The sequence below is a fragment of the Gopherus evgoodei genome, chromosome 2 (assembly GCF_007399415.2).
Source record: "Gopherus evgoodei ecotype Sinaloan lineage chromosome 2, rGopEvg1_v1.p, whole genome shotgun sequence".
NCBI lineage: Eukaryota > Metazoa > Chordata > Testudines > Testudinidae > Gopherus > Gopherus evgoodei.
The window spans coordinates 70,768,789-70,790,707 of NC_044323.1; the positions used below are offsets into that span (position 1 = coordinate 70,768,789).

The 21,919-nt window shown below is 41.1% G+C and overlaps 1 protein-coding gene across 2 annotated transcripts in view; it reads left to right on the forward strand.

Annotated features, from left to right (window-relative positions):
• Positions 1–21,919, forward strand: part of LOC115645808 (ubiquitin-conjugating enzyme E2 E2) — a 329,813-nt gene that overhangs the window by 252,450 nt on the left and 55,444 nt on the right. For both annotated transcript variants that reach the window (XM_030550949.1, XM_030550950.1), the window contains one exon: positions 14,369–14,501. In XM_030550949.1, coding sequence (XP_030406809.1) covers positions 14,369–14,501 — 133 coding nt within the window. The remainder of the gene's footprint in view (positions 1–14,368; positions 14,502–21,919) is intronic.

Below are 21,919 nucleotides of genomic sequence, written 5' to 3' on the forward strand. Positions count from 1 at the left end.
TCATCAAAGCTGTTCAGTAAAGTGTGTGCTTCTAGTAAGATACAGGTTGGAATGCTATATTGTCTCTGTAGAGGTAGCAAACCTAATACTTTTTCAGTGAGGGCCCAATAAGAAGGACTGGCCCCTGCAGTCGGATGACTTTGAGGCAAATTTGGTGGTGGAAGGGTACTAAGGTCAGAAAGATCTGCAAGGAGAACCAAGCTGGACAAAGCCAGGGTGAGACTTGTGGGCTGCTGGCAGGCTGTTGGTGTCAGGGCTTTGAAACAAAGCTGCGTAGCCAGAAGACTCCCAGGATTACAGGGTAGACATTGACTGGACTCCTTACTAGCCTGCATGAACCCCAAAAATGTCACATGGGTCTTTTTTCAAAAGTCCTGATCTTAAACCAGAAAGGATATGGGAGAGAAAGATGTACTGAGGAAAATGCACCCTCAGTTGTGCATTGTGAATGTCCTAAATAAAATAGTTCCCCTTATTGAAAGGGAGATCAGAAAACCACTCTTCCAGTCAAGACCGTGGGATAATCAGAATTTCAGGGACTGCTGATGGGTCTAACAATGTGACATTTATTTGGCAACTTCATACTACAACCTTAGGGGGGAATTAACCATCAACCTCAGAAAATCAAACTCTTTTCAGTGTAAGCCTGCTTTTAAACTGTGACATCAAACTCTCTCAAGAGACTTAGAGAAAATTATTCAACATGCAAGAAAATGGAGAAATCTTTACATATGATCCTTTGTATTTACACTTACATGGATTCAAATGTCAAGACCAACCTAAGAAGAACGGAATCTTGAAATATCTTGACAATACTTTAATGAAATAAGACAATCAGCTTCAAGACGTATTATAGGATCACATTCTGACCTAAAATACTCTCCAAGACTGCCAGATCCACCGTTAAGGCAGGAGTTAGTATAAATTTCTCCACCCCAAGAGACACTGCAAAGAAAATTGCCTGCACGTTGTGTTCTTCAAAAGGTCAGAATATAGTCTGTAACATGGATTGTCTATTCCAGTGTTTCCCAAACTTGGGACATGGCTTGTGTAGGGAAAGCCCCTGGCGGGTGGGGCCGGTTTGTTCACCTGCCGCATCCGTAGGTCTGACTGATCGCGGCTCCCATTGGCCTCGGTTCACTGCTTCAGGCTAGTGGGAGCTATTGGAAGCGGCGGCCAGTAAGTCCCTCCGCCCATGCCACTTCCAGCAGCTCCCATTGCCCTGGAGCAGTGAACTGCAGCCAATGGGAGCTGCGATCGGCCGGTCCTGCGGACACGGCAGGTAACCAAATGGACCCGGGCCGCCAGGGGCTTTCCCTAAACAAGCGGCGACCCCAGTTTGAAAAACACTGGTCTGTTCCCTTCTCTTAGGCAAATCTCAATGTTTGGAATCAGAATAATTTTAAACAATGAACAAATATGTGCAAATTGTGATGGGTTTGGATGTATATTTTCTTCTGTTTGCAAGCTATTTGGAGAAATTAGGTGATCTCAGATTTCCTTTTTCGGTGTCTGTCCACCCATGGGCTTGTCTACATAAGGAAGTGCCATTGTGTTACCATGTGTTTAATATTATGTTAATTAACACATCTTGTAACAGCGTGTCATTTCCCAATATAGGCATACCAGGTTGATGATAAGTATAAGTGCTCTAATATGCTTATCTTTTGAGGTCAAAGGGTATCCATATTCTAACTTATTTTCCTATTGGCAGGGTGACAGGACAGCACAATCATCAATTATAGTGCTAGTGCAGGACTATATTTATAGTGTGGTTGGGACCCAAATGTGAATACCTCCTTCTCTCTTTCCTTCCACCCTCCTCATCTAATATTTTGGGAGAGTTTTTAAAGTAGCTTTCTGTGGCGATATTAACTCTTCTAAAGCACCTCCAAAGCAAATCTCAAAATAACACACAAATAGATCATGTACCTTAGAAATTAAATGAAAAGAAGCCTTCCTACCAACGCTATAATAAAAAGGATTCTGCATGGATTCCTCCTGAGGGTCGAAACAACAGACTGGACTTCTACATAGATTGCTTCCGTCAACGTGCATGGGCTGAAATTGTGGAAAAGCAGTATCACTTGCCCCATAACCTAAGCCGTGCTGAACACAATGCCATCAACAGCCTCAAGAACAACTCTGACATCATAATCAAAAAGGCTGACAAAGGAGGTGCTGTCGTCATCATGAATAGGTCAGAATATGAACAAGAGGCTGCTTGGCAGCTCTCTAACTTCACATTCTACAGGCCATTACCCTCTGATCCCACTGATGATTACCAAAAGAAACTACACCATCTGCCCAAAAAACTCCCTGAGAAAGCACAGGAACAGATTTGTACAGACACATGCCTAGAACCCTGACCAGGTGTATTCTGTTTGCTACCCAAGATCCATAAACCTGGAAATCCTAGACGCCCCATCATCTCAAGCAGTGGCACCTTAACAGCAGGATTGTCTGGCTATGTGGACTCTCTCCTCAGGCCCTATGCTACCAGCACTCCCAGCTATCTTCAAGAGACCACTGACTTCCTGAGGAAACTACAATCCATCGGTGATCTTCCAGAAAACACGATCCTGGCCACTATGGATGTGGAAGCCCTGTACACCAACATTCCACACAAAGATGGACTACAAGCCATCAGGAATAGTATCCCCGATAATATCACGGCTAACCTGGTGGCTGAACTTTGTGACTTTGTCCTCACCCACAACTATTTCAAATTTGGGGACAATATATACCTTCAAGTCAGTGGCACTGCTATAGGTACCCGCATGGCCCCACAGTATGCCAACATCTTTATGGCTGATTAGAACAATGCTTCCTTAGCTCTCGTTCCCTAACGCCCCTACTCTACTTGCGCTAAATTGATGACATCTTCATCATCTGGACTCATGGAAAAGAAGCCCTCGAGGAATTCCACTGTTATTTTAACAATTTCCATCACACCATCAACCTCAGCCTAGACCAATCCACACAAGCGGTCCATTTCCTAGATACTACTATGCTAATAAGCGATGGTCACATAAACACCACCCTATATCGGAAACCCACTAACTGCTATACTTACCTACATGCCTCCAGCTTCCATCCAGGACACACCACACGATCCACTGTCTACAGCCAAGCTCTAAGCTACAGCCATATTTGCTCCATTCCCTCAGACAGAGATAAACACCCACAAGATCTCTATCAAGCATTCTTAAAACTACAATACCCACCTGCTGAAGTGAAAAAACAGATTGACAGAGCCAGAAGAGTACCCAGAGGTCACCTACTACAGGACAGGCCCAACAAAGAAAATAACAGAACACCACTAGCCATCACCTACAGCCCTCAACTAAAACCTCTCCAGCGCATCATCAAAGATCTTCAACCTATCCTTAAAGATCATCCCTCACTCTCACAGATCTTGGGAGACAGGCCAGTCCTCACTTATAGACAGCCTCCCAACCTGAAGCAAATACTCACCAGCAACCGCACACCATACAACATAAACGCTAACCCAGGAACCTATCCTTACAACAAAGCCCGATGCCAGGTCTGTCCACATATCTATTCAAGTGGCACAATCATAGGACCTAATCACATCAGCCATGCCATCAGGGGCTCATTCACCTGCACATCTACCAACGTGATATATGCCATCATGTGCCAGCAATGCCCCTCTGCCATGTACATTGTCCAAACCGGACAGTCACTATGCAAAAGAATAAATGGACACAAATCTGACATCAGGAATCATAACATTCAAAAACCAGTGGGAGAACACTTCAACCTCTCTAACCACTCAGTGACAGACTTGAAGGTGGCAATTTTGCAACAAAAAAACTTCAAAAACAAACTCCAAAGAGAGACTGCTGATCTCAAATTAATATGGAAATTAGATACAATTAACTCAGGCCTAAACAGAGACTGGGAATGGCTGGGTCATTACACTAATTGAGTCTATTTCCCTATGTTAAGTTCTCACACCTTCTATGGATCATCTTAATTATCGCTTCAAAAGTTTTTTTTTCTCCTGCTGATGATAGCTCATCTCAATTGATTAGACTCCTCCTGTTGTTATGCATACTTCCACCTTTTCATGTTCTCTGTATGTATAAATATCTCCTGTCTGTGTGTTCCATTCTGTGCATCCGAAGAAGTGAGCTGTAGCTCACGCAAGCTCATGCTGAAATAAATTTGTTCATCTCTAAGGTACCGCAAGTACTCCTGTTCTTTTTACTGATTTCACTAGAGTCTCAGAAATCTCTGAATCCTTTTAAGTGTAAGACAGGATTTTTCTGCAAGTCCCAAGACAGTGAATTTTGTAGATGGTGATATTCCAGGGCAAATTGTACCAGTAGAATTTTTTTTTTTTTTAAATTGGAGTACAACCCTTTTTTTTTTCTTTTTTTGAAAAAGCGTGATAGATATATCCCATTTTTCTTCAAAGCTGGGAAGGACCCAGGGGATTGCAGGTTATACGGGTCTGTCTTGCTTTTGAACAAAGGCTACAAGATCATTGTCAAAAATTGCTGCCCTGTATCTTGAATCTTTATTACCAAAATCAATTCACTATGATCAGACTATATTTATTTATTTAAATAGACAGATGTATTGCAGGTAACTCATTCTAAATGGTTGGGATGCCCGAATACTCCAGTTTAGAATCTCCTGAAGCAGTTAGTGAAAGTTAGATGCTGCAAAGGCCTTGGATAGGACAGAACAGCTGATTTAGATATTCATATATCAAAGAAATTAAATCACTGTGCTAAAAATGCTAAGGTCTCACATTGTCTACCTAGCTATCTTGATGGGATGGTGATTCTTTTGATAATGAAATATAAATGCCTCATAATGCCATAGATGCCTTAATTAAAGTTGTATGGTTTTATGACCTATAATAATAGTTGATGTTCTGTTTACAGAATTGAGGGTAGTCAAATGTCATGGTTTGGAGTTTTAACTGATTAGCTGCAGGGCACAAGAATAAGTTTGCTCCATGAACAACATTACACTGTTGGCTAGATGCATTGTGGAAGGGGTGGGTTATCTTCCTCTGAAGCATCAGTTATGTGCCAGTGTTGAGGTGGGACACTGGATTTGGTGGACCAGTAGTCTGAACTCACATGTTCTGTGTTTCCAAAGGTTGTGCACATATGCAGACAGTATAGCTCTGGGCAAAAGATTCTCTACAAAAAAATTTCAATATTGTGTTGGTTTCTATGATGCTGCATAGAGAAATAAGAATTTCACTTTTTTGTTAGCCAAAATAGATGGACTTTTATTAAAAATCCCTTTCTTGATTATCTTATCAGTGATGGCTGGTAATATTATCACAGTTCCTGACAATACTTTGGTAGCAGCAAAACAAAATATGTGATATGTTGAGAAAATCAGGAATTGGTTTGCTTGGAGTATTGGAAATGGAACAGTTAGTTATTGACATTTTATATAGCTTGGTAGCAAAATCAGCACAGCACTTGTATTTTCAGTCCCTTTAGCAGTAAAAGGATAAAGGGTTTCAGTCTAGTTTGTGTTAGGCTGGCACTTGATTCGACATTAATCTTAGTAATGCCATAGGTAGTCCATAAAATATGCCTGATATACCTGCTAACAACATTTTCTTTGAATTCTATTTTATAACTGCTCTTTTAAAAGATACCACTCTTCATTATGGAAAATTATTAGTTTTAAGAATGATTTAAAAGAGAGAATGTTCTGTATTCCCAATTATGCAGATACAATGATTTTTCCCATTTGGTCTAACTATGGTTTCTCCTGACCTTTAGGTCAATTTATCTAAGATTAAATTAATTCATTCAAGATAGGTCCATCAGTGGCTATTGTCCAGGGTGGGCAGGAATGGTGTCCCTAGCCTCTGTTTGCCAGAAGCAGGGATTGGGTGACAGGGCATGGATCACTTGATGATAACCTGTCTGTTCGTTCCCTTTGTGGCACCTGCCATGGCCACTGTCAAGAGGACAGGATACTGGGCTAGATGGACCTTTGGTCTGACCCAGTAGGGCCATTCTTATGGGGACTGGAAAGTAACACTGTATGGGAGAGACAGTTAATACACACACTTGAAACAATCTAAAGCCTCCATAGCCCAGGAACTAAAAGACTGGTCTATTTCTGACATGAGGTCTTCCAATTAGCAGTTCATTGCACTTCCACTGTAAGTGCATCATAATCACAGAGTGAAGGAAATGTTAGTATCCGGTGGTGATCAGTCCTTCACTGGTAGGTTTTGTGTAGTTTTACCATATTGTTGCTAATGATGAGCAGATCTTTGCTAGTGAGCAGGAGTTTGAAATTATTTTTATATAAATGATCAAAGCAACGTATCAAGTATATTTCAAATCCAAAGGATTCATTACATAGGCACACGAACTACAACTCATTGTAATCTGTTTGAGCCAGACTCCCTCTTCCCTCTCCTTCCAACCGCTTCTGTGCTGCCTCTGCTACTTCCACAGACACCAGGCAGGCAGTTCTGCCTGTATAAATGTTTTCTTCCCTAGCATAGCACTCATTGCTTCTGGCTACTTTAGATTTCCACAGTGCCTGTCCACACAAGTTGCCTTATTCTTTTAAGTTATGTTTGTAATTTTAAAACAATAAAGAGTTTTATTTATTATTTGTTTTTAACTTAAAAACTAGGTTTTAAAATTAGCAACCAGAGCAGATTCTGTGAAATAAAAAATAATAAAAATTGAGAAATAAATTACAGTAACAGGAAGGAAAAAGGCAAAAATAGGGGCTAGCTGTGAGTTACAAAGAAATAAAAACATCCAGGGGTGCTGGGTCACAAAAGTGGGACTTACATTAGAAGGTCACAGAGATGTCTGTTTACTGATTCACAGTTTGTTTATTTTATGCTTTATTCTCTATCTAGCATCTAGCTAGATACTATACTTAGTATAATTTACCATAGACATTAATCACACAAGTAAAGATTTTGTCTTATTTTAAAACAGGGTCTGATTCTCCTGACTTACCCTGGTATATATAAATCAGGAGTAATTCCAATGAAGCCAGTAGTGGTACTATAGTGTAAAACTGATGGTAGAAGGAAATCAGGCCCATAGATTCAAACTGCCAAGCAATGCATTGTTTCTAATCTTGAATAATGAAAGCCTGCTGGGTAGGTCTTTATGTAACCTTGTTCCAGTGAACAAAGTGGAGAATAGTTAATAGAACTGCCATTTTTAAATTCTCATTGTGAATACTCAGCATGCTGTGATCATACACCGAGTAATGGTATTTACCATCAATAAATTGCTGTAGATACTATAATATAAATAAGAGTTTTATGCATTAGGACATATTTCCCATCCTAGGGACATTCTGAGGACAGGACTACAAAGAATAAAGGCATCAAAGTAGTCTTTGAATAGACCCAGTCTATTGGAGTGCTAGAATATTTATAATGATTTTCTTGGGGGGTGGGGATTACAGACAAATAACTAAATAAAGAAACAAAGATAAAGTCAACCATATGATGTTCTCTATATGTTGTTTTTATTGTGGCCAAAATCATGCATTTCTCAGCACAACATGCCATCGGCAGGAGGGAACCAATGCTTCACACTCATAGTAATTTTTTTTTTAATGGCTTCAGTGACAGGTACTCAGAGGAAAATAATAAGAAGAAAGCAAATAAGATGCCTCACATAAAGCCTTTTACTCACTAACTTAGTGTACTGCAGGCTTGTTGCCAAGACAAAAACAGCAGGTAGCCCCAAAGTATAAATTACATCTCAGGTTGTGGTAGTAAATATACATCTGAGAGACCCGTTGCTGAAACTGGAGAAGTCTTATAATGAGGCACTACAGTACATAATGAACACAGTTGCTCTAATAAGTGTATGGATACAATATTTTGAGATGCATTAAAGGACACATTGCTATTCCTTTACCAATTTCTTTTTTTAAACCAATTACCATTACAAACTGTTCCTGGCCAATTGGAGCTGCGGAGCCGATGCTCCGGATGGGGGCAGTGCACAGATCCTCACTGGCTGTCCCTAGGAGCCAGCGGGACATGTTGCCACTTCCGGGGAGCCACACAGAGCAAGGCAGGGAGCCTACCAGCTCTGCACCAACTGCACTTTTAATGGCCCAGTCAGCAGTGCTGACCGAAGCCAGCAGGGTCCCTTTTTGACCAGGCATTCCGGTCGAAAACTGGACACCTGGCAACCCTACTTTGCCTCATATTTCTCATGTAAAAGAGAGTTAATGAAACTTTCCCGCCTCTCAGAAAGGGTGTTGAAAGACTTGATTTAATTATGTTTGATCCTCAGACTAAGAAACAGTGTAAATTTACAGCAATATAATATACTGAACCAAAGCACTGAATCCAGATCAAACCCCAAACTTTAGAATGTTAGATCCTAGGAAGCCACACTTTCTGTCTAGGCCTGATCTCTAATTTTAAGTAGTAGGAGCAAGCCTAAGAAAGTTTGTGAATTCAAATTACTTTTCCTAACTTTGTTCAAAGTTCTTGGGCTTGCAAACCTGGGCTGAAAAATCTCTGCTTTCAGTCAGACTGGAAATACCCCAAGAAAAGCAACTCTTATAGAATTTTGACATGAATTTTTCAGCCCCATCCAGAACAAGGAGGTGAAATGAAAGTTCATGAAAATGAAAATAATGAGGAAATGAGGTGTTATGAGCTTTCTGAATCTTTAATAAAAGAAAGAAAAGAAAAGTATATGGGTAAGGTTTGTTTATGATTGAAATCATTCTTATTTTACCCAACCTGGTTCACCCTAATTTTATTTTATTTCTTTTCGTTTCCTCAGATTTTGCTATGATTATTTTATGCATAGCAGAGGCGTTACTAACCAAAGCACCATGCCCATTGCCACAGGGGTCTCAGAGTTGGCTGCTGGTGTTCCTTTGTTTTTGTTTTGGAGCAGTTTACTCCTTTGGTTTCTGTGGCAACTGTTTATTGCACACATTTGTAAAACACCTACTGGTATCACTGTGGCATGTGGATGGGCAGCTGTGGCCTCCCTGCTGCTCCAACACCCACTGTGCCGGTGCTTCATTCACTGTCTGAAGCTCACCAAGGGGCAGCATGGGAAAGTAGGGAAAGACAGAAACAGAGTGGACAGCTGCTAGCAAGGGATGCCATATTCATGCCAATTGTCTGAGATGCCTCCACCTCACAGAGTGAGGGCGCACTCCACCAGAGCAAAGGCCATTTAGGTAACTTTGCTTCGGGAAGTACCTCTCATTGACATATGCAAAGAAGCCACATGGAGTTCCATTCCTACCTTCACAAGACACTACACCCTCGTGCACACCCCCTCACCTGATGCATCCTTTGGGTCTCTGGTCTTCTATTTCAGTACCACAAGGGTCCACATGCCCACTTTTCTTCATGAGTACTGCTTGTCAATCACCCATAGTGGAATACACATAGGGACCAACGCTCGGAGAAGAAAAAGAGGTTACCTATGTTCTGTATGGGAATTCTTTGAGTTGTGTGGTCTGTGTCTGTATTCTACTACCTGCACTTCTTCCCCACTGCTTTGGGATCATAACTCTAATTCACTACAGAGAAGGAAGTAGAGAGGCAGTCAGTCCACCCCTCCCCTTAGTTCCTCGGTTTGGCGCCTGAGGTGAGAAAGTGCACAGGCACAGACCAACGGATGCTACCAGTATAAATATTCTGATTGCAGGTGTGTGGAGCCACATGTCTTGAAGAACTCTGATTAAGGGTGGTAGATAACCTCTCTTTTTCCTCCCTGCAGATGTGGCAGTAAGGTCAGACCCCAAAATTCGTATTTGCAATAGGATCCAGAGGACTGGGAAAGGGGAGCATAGCCTTGAACTGGCCCTCCCATCTTCCAAAACTTCCCTTACCCCTCGGTGCACAGGTTTATGCTCCCTACCCTCACAGAACTAGGAGAAAGCATTTGGTCCTTTGACACTTAACATATGTTTGATTAAGAAATCTAATTGAAAATAACATTATTGTGATTAATTGATTCCATTTGTCTACTTCGACCCACATGGGAGATACTTCTATTTCTTTGACCTTTTGGATTTTCATTGATTTTGACCAACATTCTGTAAAGTGAATAGATTTATGTACAGATTTACAGCTCTGATTAAAATAAAAATCAACCATGTTTTTGTTCTGTTCTCCAGATAACTCTCTTTAATAATTTGTCTAGGACTATCTGTAGTAATACAGTAGGACACAGTAATGGAACTCTCCCGTTAATTCACTGGTACACCAATGTAAGCTGAATATTATAGTGCACTCTTTAAATGAAGTTAAGGTTTGGTGTTCATCATGCTTTGTGCTGGACAAGCAGCTTTTAGTACGTCTTCTTTCTGCCTGCCTAAAATATGCTCTGAGAATTGAAAATACTCAACGCATTAGTCACATTTAAAACAAAATGTATTCAATTACAGTTGTTTCTGAAGAATCTGAGGGACATATATTTCTCTTCTAAGTGGTATGCATACATATCACCTGCAAGTAGATTGCACATAGGCTAGAGGCAATGGCAGAGAGAGAGGTATGTTCCCTGTTAGGCAAGATGTGCTGGAAGATGAAATATAAAGGAGGCCATTTTTAAATTATCTAATTCTTTGTCCTTAATTCAGCACTTACAAGTTGATATCATTCTGGAGGTGGCATGGAACTGACTTGTTATCATCCCACCCCCAAGTTTGCCACTGAGCTGTGGAAGCGTGTCCCCAGTGGATATGACAGACAGTACACTATGAAGTGTATCATTCATTGTAAGGGAATAATGACAACACAGAGCTATCAATTGACAAGTCATTGCTAAATCCAAATCCTATGAGGACATATGCTCACACTACACCTCATCAGCCATCTATTACAAATTACACCTGAAACAGATGTTCGAAATATTGGAGGGGTCCATTGCCAGCTCTAGAATGGCCCTGAATTCTTCTTGTTTTATTCATTGTTTTGTTTTATCTTGCACTGCTGCTAGTATTTAAGAATCAGGGTTCAAATTTGGAGACTGAATCACTGGCATATCTGACAGATCAGTCCTTATCCCAACCACCGTATCTTTATGGTTGAGGTAATTCCATCTGGAACTGCTACAGCCATCATTATCCCAATTATTGAAACTGACTGGTTTAACATCAGTTGAGTGGAAAGCAGCATATATATGTGCTCTGGCTCTGGGTCGGTTCAGCCTTAGATAATTTAATCTCCCCTTTGCCAAACTGATGTCCATCTGTATCAGCCCTTCCAAAGATAACAGTTTCAAGCACTGAGATGTTTACTTTACTTTCATTGAGATCTTTGGTTTAGTTGCCAATAATATTAGTGGAGCTGGAATATAAATCACACTGAATGTGAAATGTTTGGGCTTCACTGCATGGGGCAGATGTCCATGTAGAGAGAAGGGTAATTAAATTATCTTGCATTATAACCCTGATTTAGCTGAGGTCTTGCACATATGGGAATTTTCTCTGGAGAAACCTCATGTGTTGTCACTCTTGTTGTCAATATCATAAATGGTGACTATAATAAAAGCCTTAACAATTAGGAAAGAAAGGAAAGAAATAATACATCTATTGAACTTTAGTATTATTAATGTGCGAAAGAAGAAGGGTTATGCTGGTGCTTGCTGTTAGCTCTTTCATTGTGCACATCAGTCTCTATTTTATATCAATTGACCAAGCTTACTGTCACTGATCATCCAAATATGCAGACATTGCAAGCACAGAGTTTTGCTACCCTTGACATAATTTAAGCTGTTATTTAAAATAATTAATTATAATGTTTCTGTCCCCTTGGGTTGCAAAGATAATCTTTGAATTAATATAAATCAATGTCCATCGCAGTGCTGCCAGGCTGCGTGTGCAGTGGACATGGTGAAACAGTTCAATTGACAGATGCGGCGTTTTTCAACTATTCTAATTAAGAGGTTGTTGACTTCAGATGCTAACACTGCTAAACAAGTAGGCAAAACAATATAACCAAATTAAGTTATGGAAATGTAATTATAATGGGCAGCTGGGTACAGTTTTAAGTTTTGATGCTCCAAAATCAAAAACATACGAGTTGTACAAAACCAAAAGAGGACTCAACTGTCTCATGCAGGCTAAATGGAGTCTAGTAAAAATAGGATTTTCTTTTGACGCTTACTGTATTTAACCTTTTATCTATGTTTGACATTTATATCACTTCCATTTTCGCCTGCCAGCATCAAATGAGTAGTTGCTTTTACCAATATTAGAAAATATGTCTCTGTAGAAAATGACAAGGGATTTCCTTTGCAGATTATGGGTTGTTTTTTTTCATGTAAAGTTTAGGCTGCCTTTACTTCTTGCCTTTTTCATTTGAACTAATTGCCTAGTGTTTTTAAGGCTTTGCTTTCTGGGTCCCTCACATACTGTAGCAGTGCTGTGGCCCCAGCATTTGTTTAGGTTTATATGGTGTACAATTAGCCCTTTTAATGCCTAGTTCAGTCACAATTAAACCTCCCCTGATGGCTTATGATTGGTCTTTCCAAAGGCTGTGGAGGTGTTTTTAATTATTAATTCTCTGGTTTGTTTCTTACAGCAGTCTCAGCTGTGTTTTATTATTCAAAGGTTAATGCAAGCTGAGAACCGGGTAAATTAAATTTGTTTGGCAGCTAGCAATCTGATGTATTACAGACATTGTGAGATACAGATGGGTAGCAACTCTTTTGCTGTTGTGATGCTTAAAAAGATTTTATCTTTAAAGCAATTGCTAGTTTTGATAGTATGGTTGATATTATAAAATGATGGTTCCATAATATTATAGTGTCTGCAACACATTTTTGTTAAGAAAGTGTGGAGTTTAGAAATACAAGACACATTAGCAGCTATTATAGAAAATTAATGTAGATATCATTACTAATGAACTGGTACACTGCACAGTAGTAAGTCATCCGGTTGTATGTGGGGAATCACGCAATCAGACGTTTTAATATGAAGGAAGCTGAAAGAAATTTCAGGTGGAAGAGGGTTTATTAACTTTCAATGAACAAAATGAATAGTTGAGAAGTGAACATGACATGATGTTGTGTAATAATTGTACGCCTTGGGTACATTGTGAGGCAGGGAGCATAGCCAAGAGCTTTCATCTGTTCTAGACATACAGCTATTTCATAAACCCTGCAAGCTCTGGAATTATTCATTGCAGTCATAACAAGAATTGTTTCATAAGAAATGCCTTAAGAAATTACTGTGACACTTATTTTGAAAAATCCACTAACTCCTCTTTCCTGTAAAATATGGTAGGTGCCCACATCACAGAAGTCACCATCATAACTGATCCTAATTAGAAATAATGGTTGATGTTGTTGTTGTTGTATATAGACAGGCCACTAACCTAGAGGTATTCTGTAGGTTCTTCAAACACAAAATATTACTTGTGTTAGAACCTAGCTTAGCAAGGAATTAGATCTGAATATATTATTGATATTCACTGAAAGCAAGTAACTAACACATCCACAGAAAAAAATAAACGTTAGGGTTCTGCTCACTGCAACTAAAATCCTGCACATGAAAGTCCACGCTGAATAAAATATATGGTTCTGAGGCTGAGCTTGTGTTATTTGAAAAGAGGCTACTTTGATTTATATGGAAGCTGTATTGCAAAAAATATATTAGTTTTCAGTGTGCCTAGATGTTGATTGAATACAGGAGGGTTTTTTTCTATTTCCACATTTAGAGCTATATTCTGTAAATTGTAAATATATGTTAGTACTTTGCTTGTTTAAATGAGGAATTTATATTAACATAATCCTACAATTTAACCTGCTAGTATCTCTTTCTTTTGATAAGCTTTTCAGTACATTGTAATAATTGTAGAGTAAAACAGCCTTCTATATTAGTCATTGGAGTGATTTAGAATAGTAGCTTAGAGCGTCAAGCCAGAAGGTCATTTGTATGGTGCCAAGATTTTAATGCAGTCTGTCCTGTATAATAATGTGTGTTGCTGCAATGCCACCTAGTGATGAGGTGGATAAGGAGGTAGTTGAATACTGAATGGCTGACAGACAAGTAGTCTCTCTCTCCTTGTATTGTAAATACTGCCTCACCTCCCTCTGCTAAGAATATTTTAGTTGCAGTCAGGAAGCTAATCTTTCTATAATTATTTGAATAATTTATTAATACAGTGATTATAGTACATTTATGTGTCTGATTACCACTTTGGGTGAAAAAGAAAATGGCATCAGACAAATGTATTATTGGGGAATAGCTCCATGAATGCAATATATCATTTTTGCTTCTGATGTGATTCCAGATAATGTTATCATAAATATAACTGATGTACTATATGCTCAGTTTTATGTGGTTTCTCATTATGCCATATTTTTGCTTTCTGTTTTAGTGCTGGACCCAAAGGAGACAACATTTATGAATGGAGGTCAACTATATTGGGGCCTCCAGGTTCTGTGTATGAAGGGGGAGTTTTCTTCCTTGACATTACCTTTTCACCAGACTATCCTTTTAAGCCACCTAAGGTTAGTAGAATAATTTTAAAAGTAAAGTAGCAGTACCCAATGAATAATTAAATGATATATATCCATAGTACTCCTTTTTATTTATCATTCTGCAACAAGAGAGCTAGCAGCTTCAGCCACCTCTGTAATTGCCTTTAGATCAAAGAATCAGTTAACGATTAACATATTCCAGCCTAACAGTGCCCTTTATTTTTCCTCGGTCCACCCTCCCACTACAGTTTTAAAATGTTAACACTGTAAGAGCTAATCTACACTGCAAATGCTTTGCTGATATAGCTGTACTGGCAAAGGCCCTCATAATGGAAACACATCTCATACAAGCAAAAGGAGTGCTTTTACTGGTATCATTCAGCCACCTCCCCAAAGTACATAAGCTACACAGGCAAAAGAACTCTTTTGCCAGGATAAGCTTCATCTACGGGGGGAATTCTGGCGTATTCTGATGCATGTGTCAGCAAAACTTTGTAGTGTAGACCTCGCCTGAAACAGAAAGGCGGAGAATAAGAACGGGGGGGGGGGCATGGGGGAGAACGGGGAGGAACACAGAACCCTGGCACGGGGAAAATGGGGGACCTTGGTGGGGGGCTGAAGGGGAGTTATGGAGTGCATACATATCCCGTGGTGTGCAGAGGGAATGGGGGGAGCCTAGTATGGGCAGCATAGAAAGACCTGGCGTGGGGCACACACAACCCCCGGTATGCAGTTGGAGTGGGGGCCAAAAAGAGCCCTGGTGGAGGAAGAGGATGGGGGGCCCTGGTAGGGAGGGCAAAGGGGAAGAGGAGGCACACAGAAGAGAGGATTGCAATTAGAGGGGGATGGGAGGGTGGCACACGGGGAGATTGGAGAGATATGAGAAGATCCTGAGGTGTGCAGTGTGCTCAGCCTACAGAAGAAACAAAGAGTATCACCCCTAGTCCTACAGTATCCCAGAGTATCTAAACAGTGGGGTCACTGACAAGAATGTTATATTTGAGGTTCATCTCTCCCACTGACCACTGTTTTAGCCAAAACTTTCCAATTCATATTTAGGCACCTAAATAAGAGGCCTGGCTTTCAAAAATGATGAGAATCCATAGCCCCTCCTATTTAAGTCAGTTGAAGCTTTGGGTGCTCAGGCCATCTGAAAATCAGGGCTGAGACCTTCAGGCCCGCTCTAGCCCCTTTACACTTCATAAAAGAGCCAGAGCAGGGCAAAGAGAATTAAATGCCTCATACTTCCTGGGGAGGATTCTGCAGACATTGGCACTGTACAACCTAGCTATAAGGCTGCCTCACCAGGGCCCCCTCACTTATCCCTATGTAGAGTCCTGGCAGGAGTGGGGCTGAGGGCGGCGGTGGAATCACAGCACTGCAGAGATTCCAGGCAGCGCTGTGACCAATAAGGAAGCCTGAGAAGACTGCTGTAGCTTAGGCTATACCTGCACTACAGAGCTTATGTTGGCATAGCTATCGAGGCAGAGCCCCCTGATGTAGATGCAGCATACGCACTGTTCTCTTCCCATAATTGCATCTACACTGAGAGTTTTGTCAGCTGAACTGTGTTTCTAGGGAATGTGGTTTTTTCACACCCCTGACCTACATAGCTACGCTGCCAGGGCCGGCTCCAGGCACCAGCTCAGCAAGCAGGTGCTTGGGGCGACCAAGAGGAAGGGGCAGCACGTCAGGCTCTTCAGTGGCAATTCAGCAGTGGGTCCCTTGGTCCCTCTCGGAGGGAAGGACCAGCCACCGAATTGCTGCTGAAGAAGAAAGTGGCACGGTGGAGCAGGCACCGATTGCGATTGCGCTTTTTTTTTTTTTTGCGCCTCTTGGGGCAGCAGAAACCCTGGAGCCAGCCCTGTATGCTTCTATAAGTTTTACATGTAGACCAGGCCTTAGACAGCCTCTCCCTCCCCTCAGGGCTGTTTAAATTATGCCAGGGTCTCTTCAGCCCATGAAACAAGACATGTACCACAGAATCTCTAATTTAGGTTCCTAAATATGAATTAAAGTGCCTAACTTTAGCCACATAAATTGGAAAATTAAAGCCATTTTAAGAGTAATTAATGTCAGTCCCCTAGCAAAAAACAAACAAAAAGGGGCTATTCACATGCAGGTGTTAAGTGTAGGGGTTAAGCTCTCTCTGAAATGTGAAGCCCTAGGAGACTCTAAACCACAATACCTTTTTTTGGTACAGCTATCTAAAGAGCTAGATATGAGAGAGGAAGATCTGGTTCTTCTTTCTGTTGAAACTGCACTTCAGTTTTGAGGAAACACATTAAATGAGTCCTTTTTAAATAGAAAGGAAAGGTCCAATTTGCTCTCTCGCCCTGAGATAATGACTTTTGCAGGCCACACTCAATTATATTTTGGTGACTGTATTATTTTGTAAAATGAATAATGCAATTTTGTGTTTCTTATTAATGAAATAGTGAAGTTCTTATCCTGCCTTCTAACCACTTTTTTGTGCTCCTTTATTCTTGCTTCCAGTTGTCATTATAAGACATTTGTGCATATAAATAATAGAAACGTGTACTGTGATAAACGGTGATAGAACTGATGATACTGTATTGTACTATTACAGGGCCGGCAATTATGACAAGGTCAGTTGTTATCCATAAAAAAAAAATCGGGATGTAAGTGCAGAGGACCAATATCAGTATTTTACTAAACCTCCTTTTTGCACTCTGTGACTTTTATTCTAATTGCTTTCATCCATTGTTGTAGATAATCTCTATCTTCAAATGTGCTCTGAGGAATCTTACATTGTTCATGTTTTCAGTGTGAATATTCTTCCTCGTCTCAGAAACTGACTCGTATAAAATCCTTTGAAAAGTCCCTTGAGAAATGGAGTGTGGGAAGGTGACTACTTGTCACAAGATAACTGCTGCAGTCAGTATGCTGTTTAAATCTGTCCTCCTAACCTTGATTTGTATAGCCTAAAAAAAATCTCTTGATGAGGCAGAGTATCTTGTAGAAAGCTTTTGGTACAGTTCTGTGTATGTAAGTAGACAGAATTGCCACCTCTCTCAGTTTTATCTTAAGTCTTGTGATATTTGGTGCTGTTCTTAAAGCTCTAGCTTCTGGAATCATGTGAATGTGAGAATCTCAGCTTTGTTTAATTTTTATTCATTTTGAGTCCTCATGGTTGTGAAGAAAAGTTTAAGAAAGGCTTAAAACTAGAAAGCAAATAAAAAGAACCTAAAACTTATTAAGCGGCAAAGAGTTCTATGGCACCTTATAGACTAACAAATGTATTGGCGCATGAGCTTTCATCCATGCATCCGACGAAGTGGGTATTCACCCACGAAAGCTCATGCGCCAATATGTTTGTTAATCTATAAGGTGCCACAGGATTCTTTGCTGCTTTTACAGATCCAGACTAACACGGCTACCCCCTGATACTGAAAACATATTAGTTTTTCTGGAAAAAAAAAATCTCATGATTTGGAAGCCATATCAAGATTTGGAGTGGAGAGGGCCTTAATTCATGTGGGGTTTTTTTTTGAATGCTTGCAGTTAGCAATACTGAGTAGGTGACTGGCACATAGAGGCAGAATTGAAACAGCCTGACACTCATTTGTTACTATTGTAGAATTCATACATTCCTCCTGAGACTCATAGGGCTGATTTTATCCTCTCTTACCATTAAGGAAACATTTAAAGGAACACTGTCAAATTTGGTAATCCTCAAATTTGACCACAGAAGCACTGGCAAGAAACAGAAACTTTGTCTCAGATGCAATCACATGACATGGGTTGAGGTTCCAAAGGCCCATATCACAAGATACAGTTATTGTTACAAGGCCTAATCTAAAGCCCACTGAAGTCAATGGAAGTCAAACTGTTTTTCTGTTTGCAGATGTCATGGAATCCATTAATGAGAGAGAGTATGTGTGCTGAGAAGTGGGGGGAAATATTTTTAAAATTATGAAAAATACCTTGCTGGTGAACTTGTAATTAGGGTTGTCAGGCATCTGGTTTTCGACCGGGCATTCCAGTCGAAAAGGGACCCTGGAGGCTCTGGTCAGCACTGCTGATCGGGCTGCTTAAAGTCTGGTCAGCTCCGCAGCAGGGCTAAGGCAGGCTCCCTGCCTGGCCTGGCTCTGTGCAGCTCCCGGAAGTGATGATATGTGCCCACTTCAGCTCCTAGGCTCAGGGGCAGCCAGGGAGCTCCACGAGCTGCCCACACCCCGAGCGCTCACTCCCCAGCCCCCATTGGCCAGGAACCGTGGCCATTAGGAGCTGCAGGGCCAGCACCGGTGGATTGGACAGCACGCAGAGCCACCTGGCCACACTTCCACCTAGAAGCCGGAAGGGGGACATGCTGCTGCTTCTGGCAGCTGCCTGAGGTAAGCACCGCCCACACTCTGCTCCCCCGCACACTCCAACTCCCTGACTCAGCCCTGAACCCCTCCCACACCCAAACCTGTCATCCCCAAACCCACACCAGAGCCCGCACCCCAATCCAGAGCTCTCACCCCCCTGCATATCAACCCCCTGGCCCAGCCCGGAGCTCCCTCCCACACTCTAAACCCCTCATTTCTGGCCCCACTCCAGAGCCCGCACCCCCATCTGGAGCCCTCATTCCCCCCTGCACCCTAACTCCCTGCCCCAGCCTGGAGCCTCCTCCCACACTCCGAACCCCTTGGCCCCACCCCATAGCCCCCTCCTGCAGCCCAGACCCCTCATTTCTGACCCACACCCCCAGCTGGAGCCCTCACCCCCTTCTGCACCCCAGCCCCTCTCCCATCCCAGTGAAAATGAGCGAATGAGCAAGAGTAGGGGAGAGCAAGCAACGGATAGAGAGGGGATGAAGTGAGCGGGGGCATGGCCTTGGAGAAGGGGCAGGGCAGGGGTGGGGCTTTAGGGGGAAGGGGCGGGACAGGGAGTGGGGCAAGGATTTTCGGTTTTCTGCAATCAGAAATTTGGCAACCCTAGTTGTCCGAGACCAATGCAGGTTTGAGTAAGTATTTGACTGAGAGAGGAAAATCAAAACATGACAGATTGAAATTTCAAACCACCTGGCTGTTTATAAACGGGGATAAGTTACAACTTGGGCCAGGGAAGGGGAATTTTATCAACTAGAAATACTATCAGAATAACACCATACACAACTTGAAACAGTCTATTTACATCCAACAACAAGAAACCAAACGATCTATGATCAACTGCTCACTAAAATCCAAAGCAGATACACAAAACTGAGTAAACTGTACATGCATTAACCGAATGTTGTAAAATACACCAACCAACCACAGTAGCAATTAATACAACAATTTGGCTCTCATATATTGTATACACAACTTTGCATCAAGTGAGGGAAGGGAAGAAAGGGAAGAGGCTAAGCAAACAGAGTATTTACAGAAATTAAAATGAACATACCACACTCCAAGCGCAGCTGACCAGCAGTACAGACACCGAGAGCATGACAAATTGATGGGAAATAATCCAAAAAACAAAACGAAACTACACGACAAGACCCTGGCTGAAAGGGTGATCAGGCCTTTCAGCTAACATGCGGATACTCCTGCCATTTTTGACGTGAGACATAGTTTTATTTGAAGACTCTTACTCGTGTCAGCATCTGATTGGTCCCTAGCTCCTTCACCTTCCAGGTTCCGAGCTGGTGCCCTCTACATAAACAGGATCTGCACCCGGCACACTAGTTTTTGCACACGACACCCTACTCTTTTGCACATGGCACTAACTTGACCCACAATTGACCAGACAGAAGGTTCGAGAATAGGCACACGGCACTATAATGTTGCACACCACACCATAGGGTAGCACATGGCACTACGGTGTTGCACACGGCACCAATGTGACCCCTTGGCCAACAATTGGCCATACAGATGCCATGTTTGAACATAGGTTTAGGGTTGCGACACTTGTAACGATGCAAATATCTTTTAATATTACGTCAGAGATTTAAATATTCTGCGCCAAATATTTTAAAGGGGCTCAGTTCCTTTTGTGCACACTCAATACCTGTTCATGCCTTTTTGAGTACTAGCTCTTATGCACATAAATGTTAATACTCAGAAAACTTTATATTTATCAAATATGAAAACATATTTACATGTGCAAAGCTGTGCAAGCCAAAACCAGGAGGAATTTGGCCTATATATTTTTGAGCCCAGTAATAACATTTTAAATTTATTCTTCCATGTAGTCAAACAGTTTTCCTGCCTCTTTTTTGTACTTTCAAATTCCTTTCTCCTTTTCCATTTTTCCTGCCTTTTTCCTCATCACGTAAAAGAATTTAATCCTGTAGCCACTCAGTGTTTGCTTTTTTTTTTTTTTTTAATTTTCCCTTTCTAAATACTCCCTCAGTTTAAATCGTCTCCTCCTTTATCGTCATCCCCAGCAATTTCTAAAGACTTTGGAACTGTTATCCTTATGTCTCTCATTCATTTTTAAAATCTTCTCAGCTCTTTTGTGTCTGCTGCTCTTAAAGTCCCCCTGATGCTTCATCCCCATCTTTTGTACATTTAATAACTTGAGTTTGGGGATTGGTAAAGTCAGGAGGCTTATTTAAACTGAATCAATAAGTATGCTTTCAGGAACAATAGTATTCTGTGTAGAACTTCAAGATTCAGGGCCAATCTCCCTATGTGGCCCAGCTATATTCCAAAAGATCATAAATCTAAACAGTATTGCCCCAGTCCACCAGATATCCTTCACTCCACACAAACCAATCCTTCTCCCCAGGTCAATATTTTCCATCCTGCCTATCCAGTCCTGAATTATTCTGCTTGCCTATTCCTGTCAGTGTCCTTCTGAAAGGTAGGCATGAACCTATTAGTACATTAATCATAAATCAATATCGATAACTTATTTTCCATAAATAGCAAAAAAAAAAAAAAAAGAAAGAAAGAAATGTCTGTGGTATATCACTAAATGCTGTTTGATTTGCTCTTCATGATATCCACCTCCCCCGACCCCGAACTCAGTTCTTTTTAACCTTTTAACTTTGCCTCATTCATTTAAATTGGACTCAAAATTTCCTAAGCAAAAGGTCACTCACCCTTTCAATCCCCCTTTCCTTTTAAGTGGATGACATTGTGCCCTGCTTAGCTGCAGAGTGCTCATGTAGAGGAGATTTTTTCCTTCAAGGAAAACTTTCTAAAACAGCTTGATCAGAAGTGAAACAGGACCAACCCAGCCTATCACTTCTTTATGATTGTTCACAGTTCATCTATATCATCAGATACCAAGATTTATGCAACAGCTCATCTGAGAACTGACAAATTAGCTTTGTTTTTCTGAGAGGCTCAAGTCAATTAAAAAAATGTGTTAGCTTCTGCTGTGTGTAAGTTGGTACAGCACTTTGAAAATTGGTTTAGCAACCATTGGCTGATTCAGCAAGAAATCAAGCAGCCCATAGAATCTTTTTTTTTTTTCAGTTGTGTTTTGTTTTTTGTTTTTTAAAGCATCAT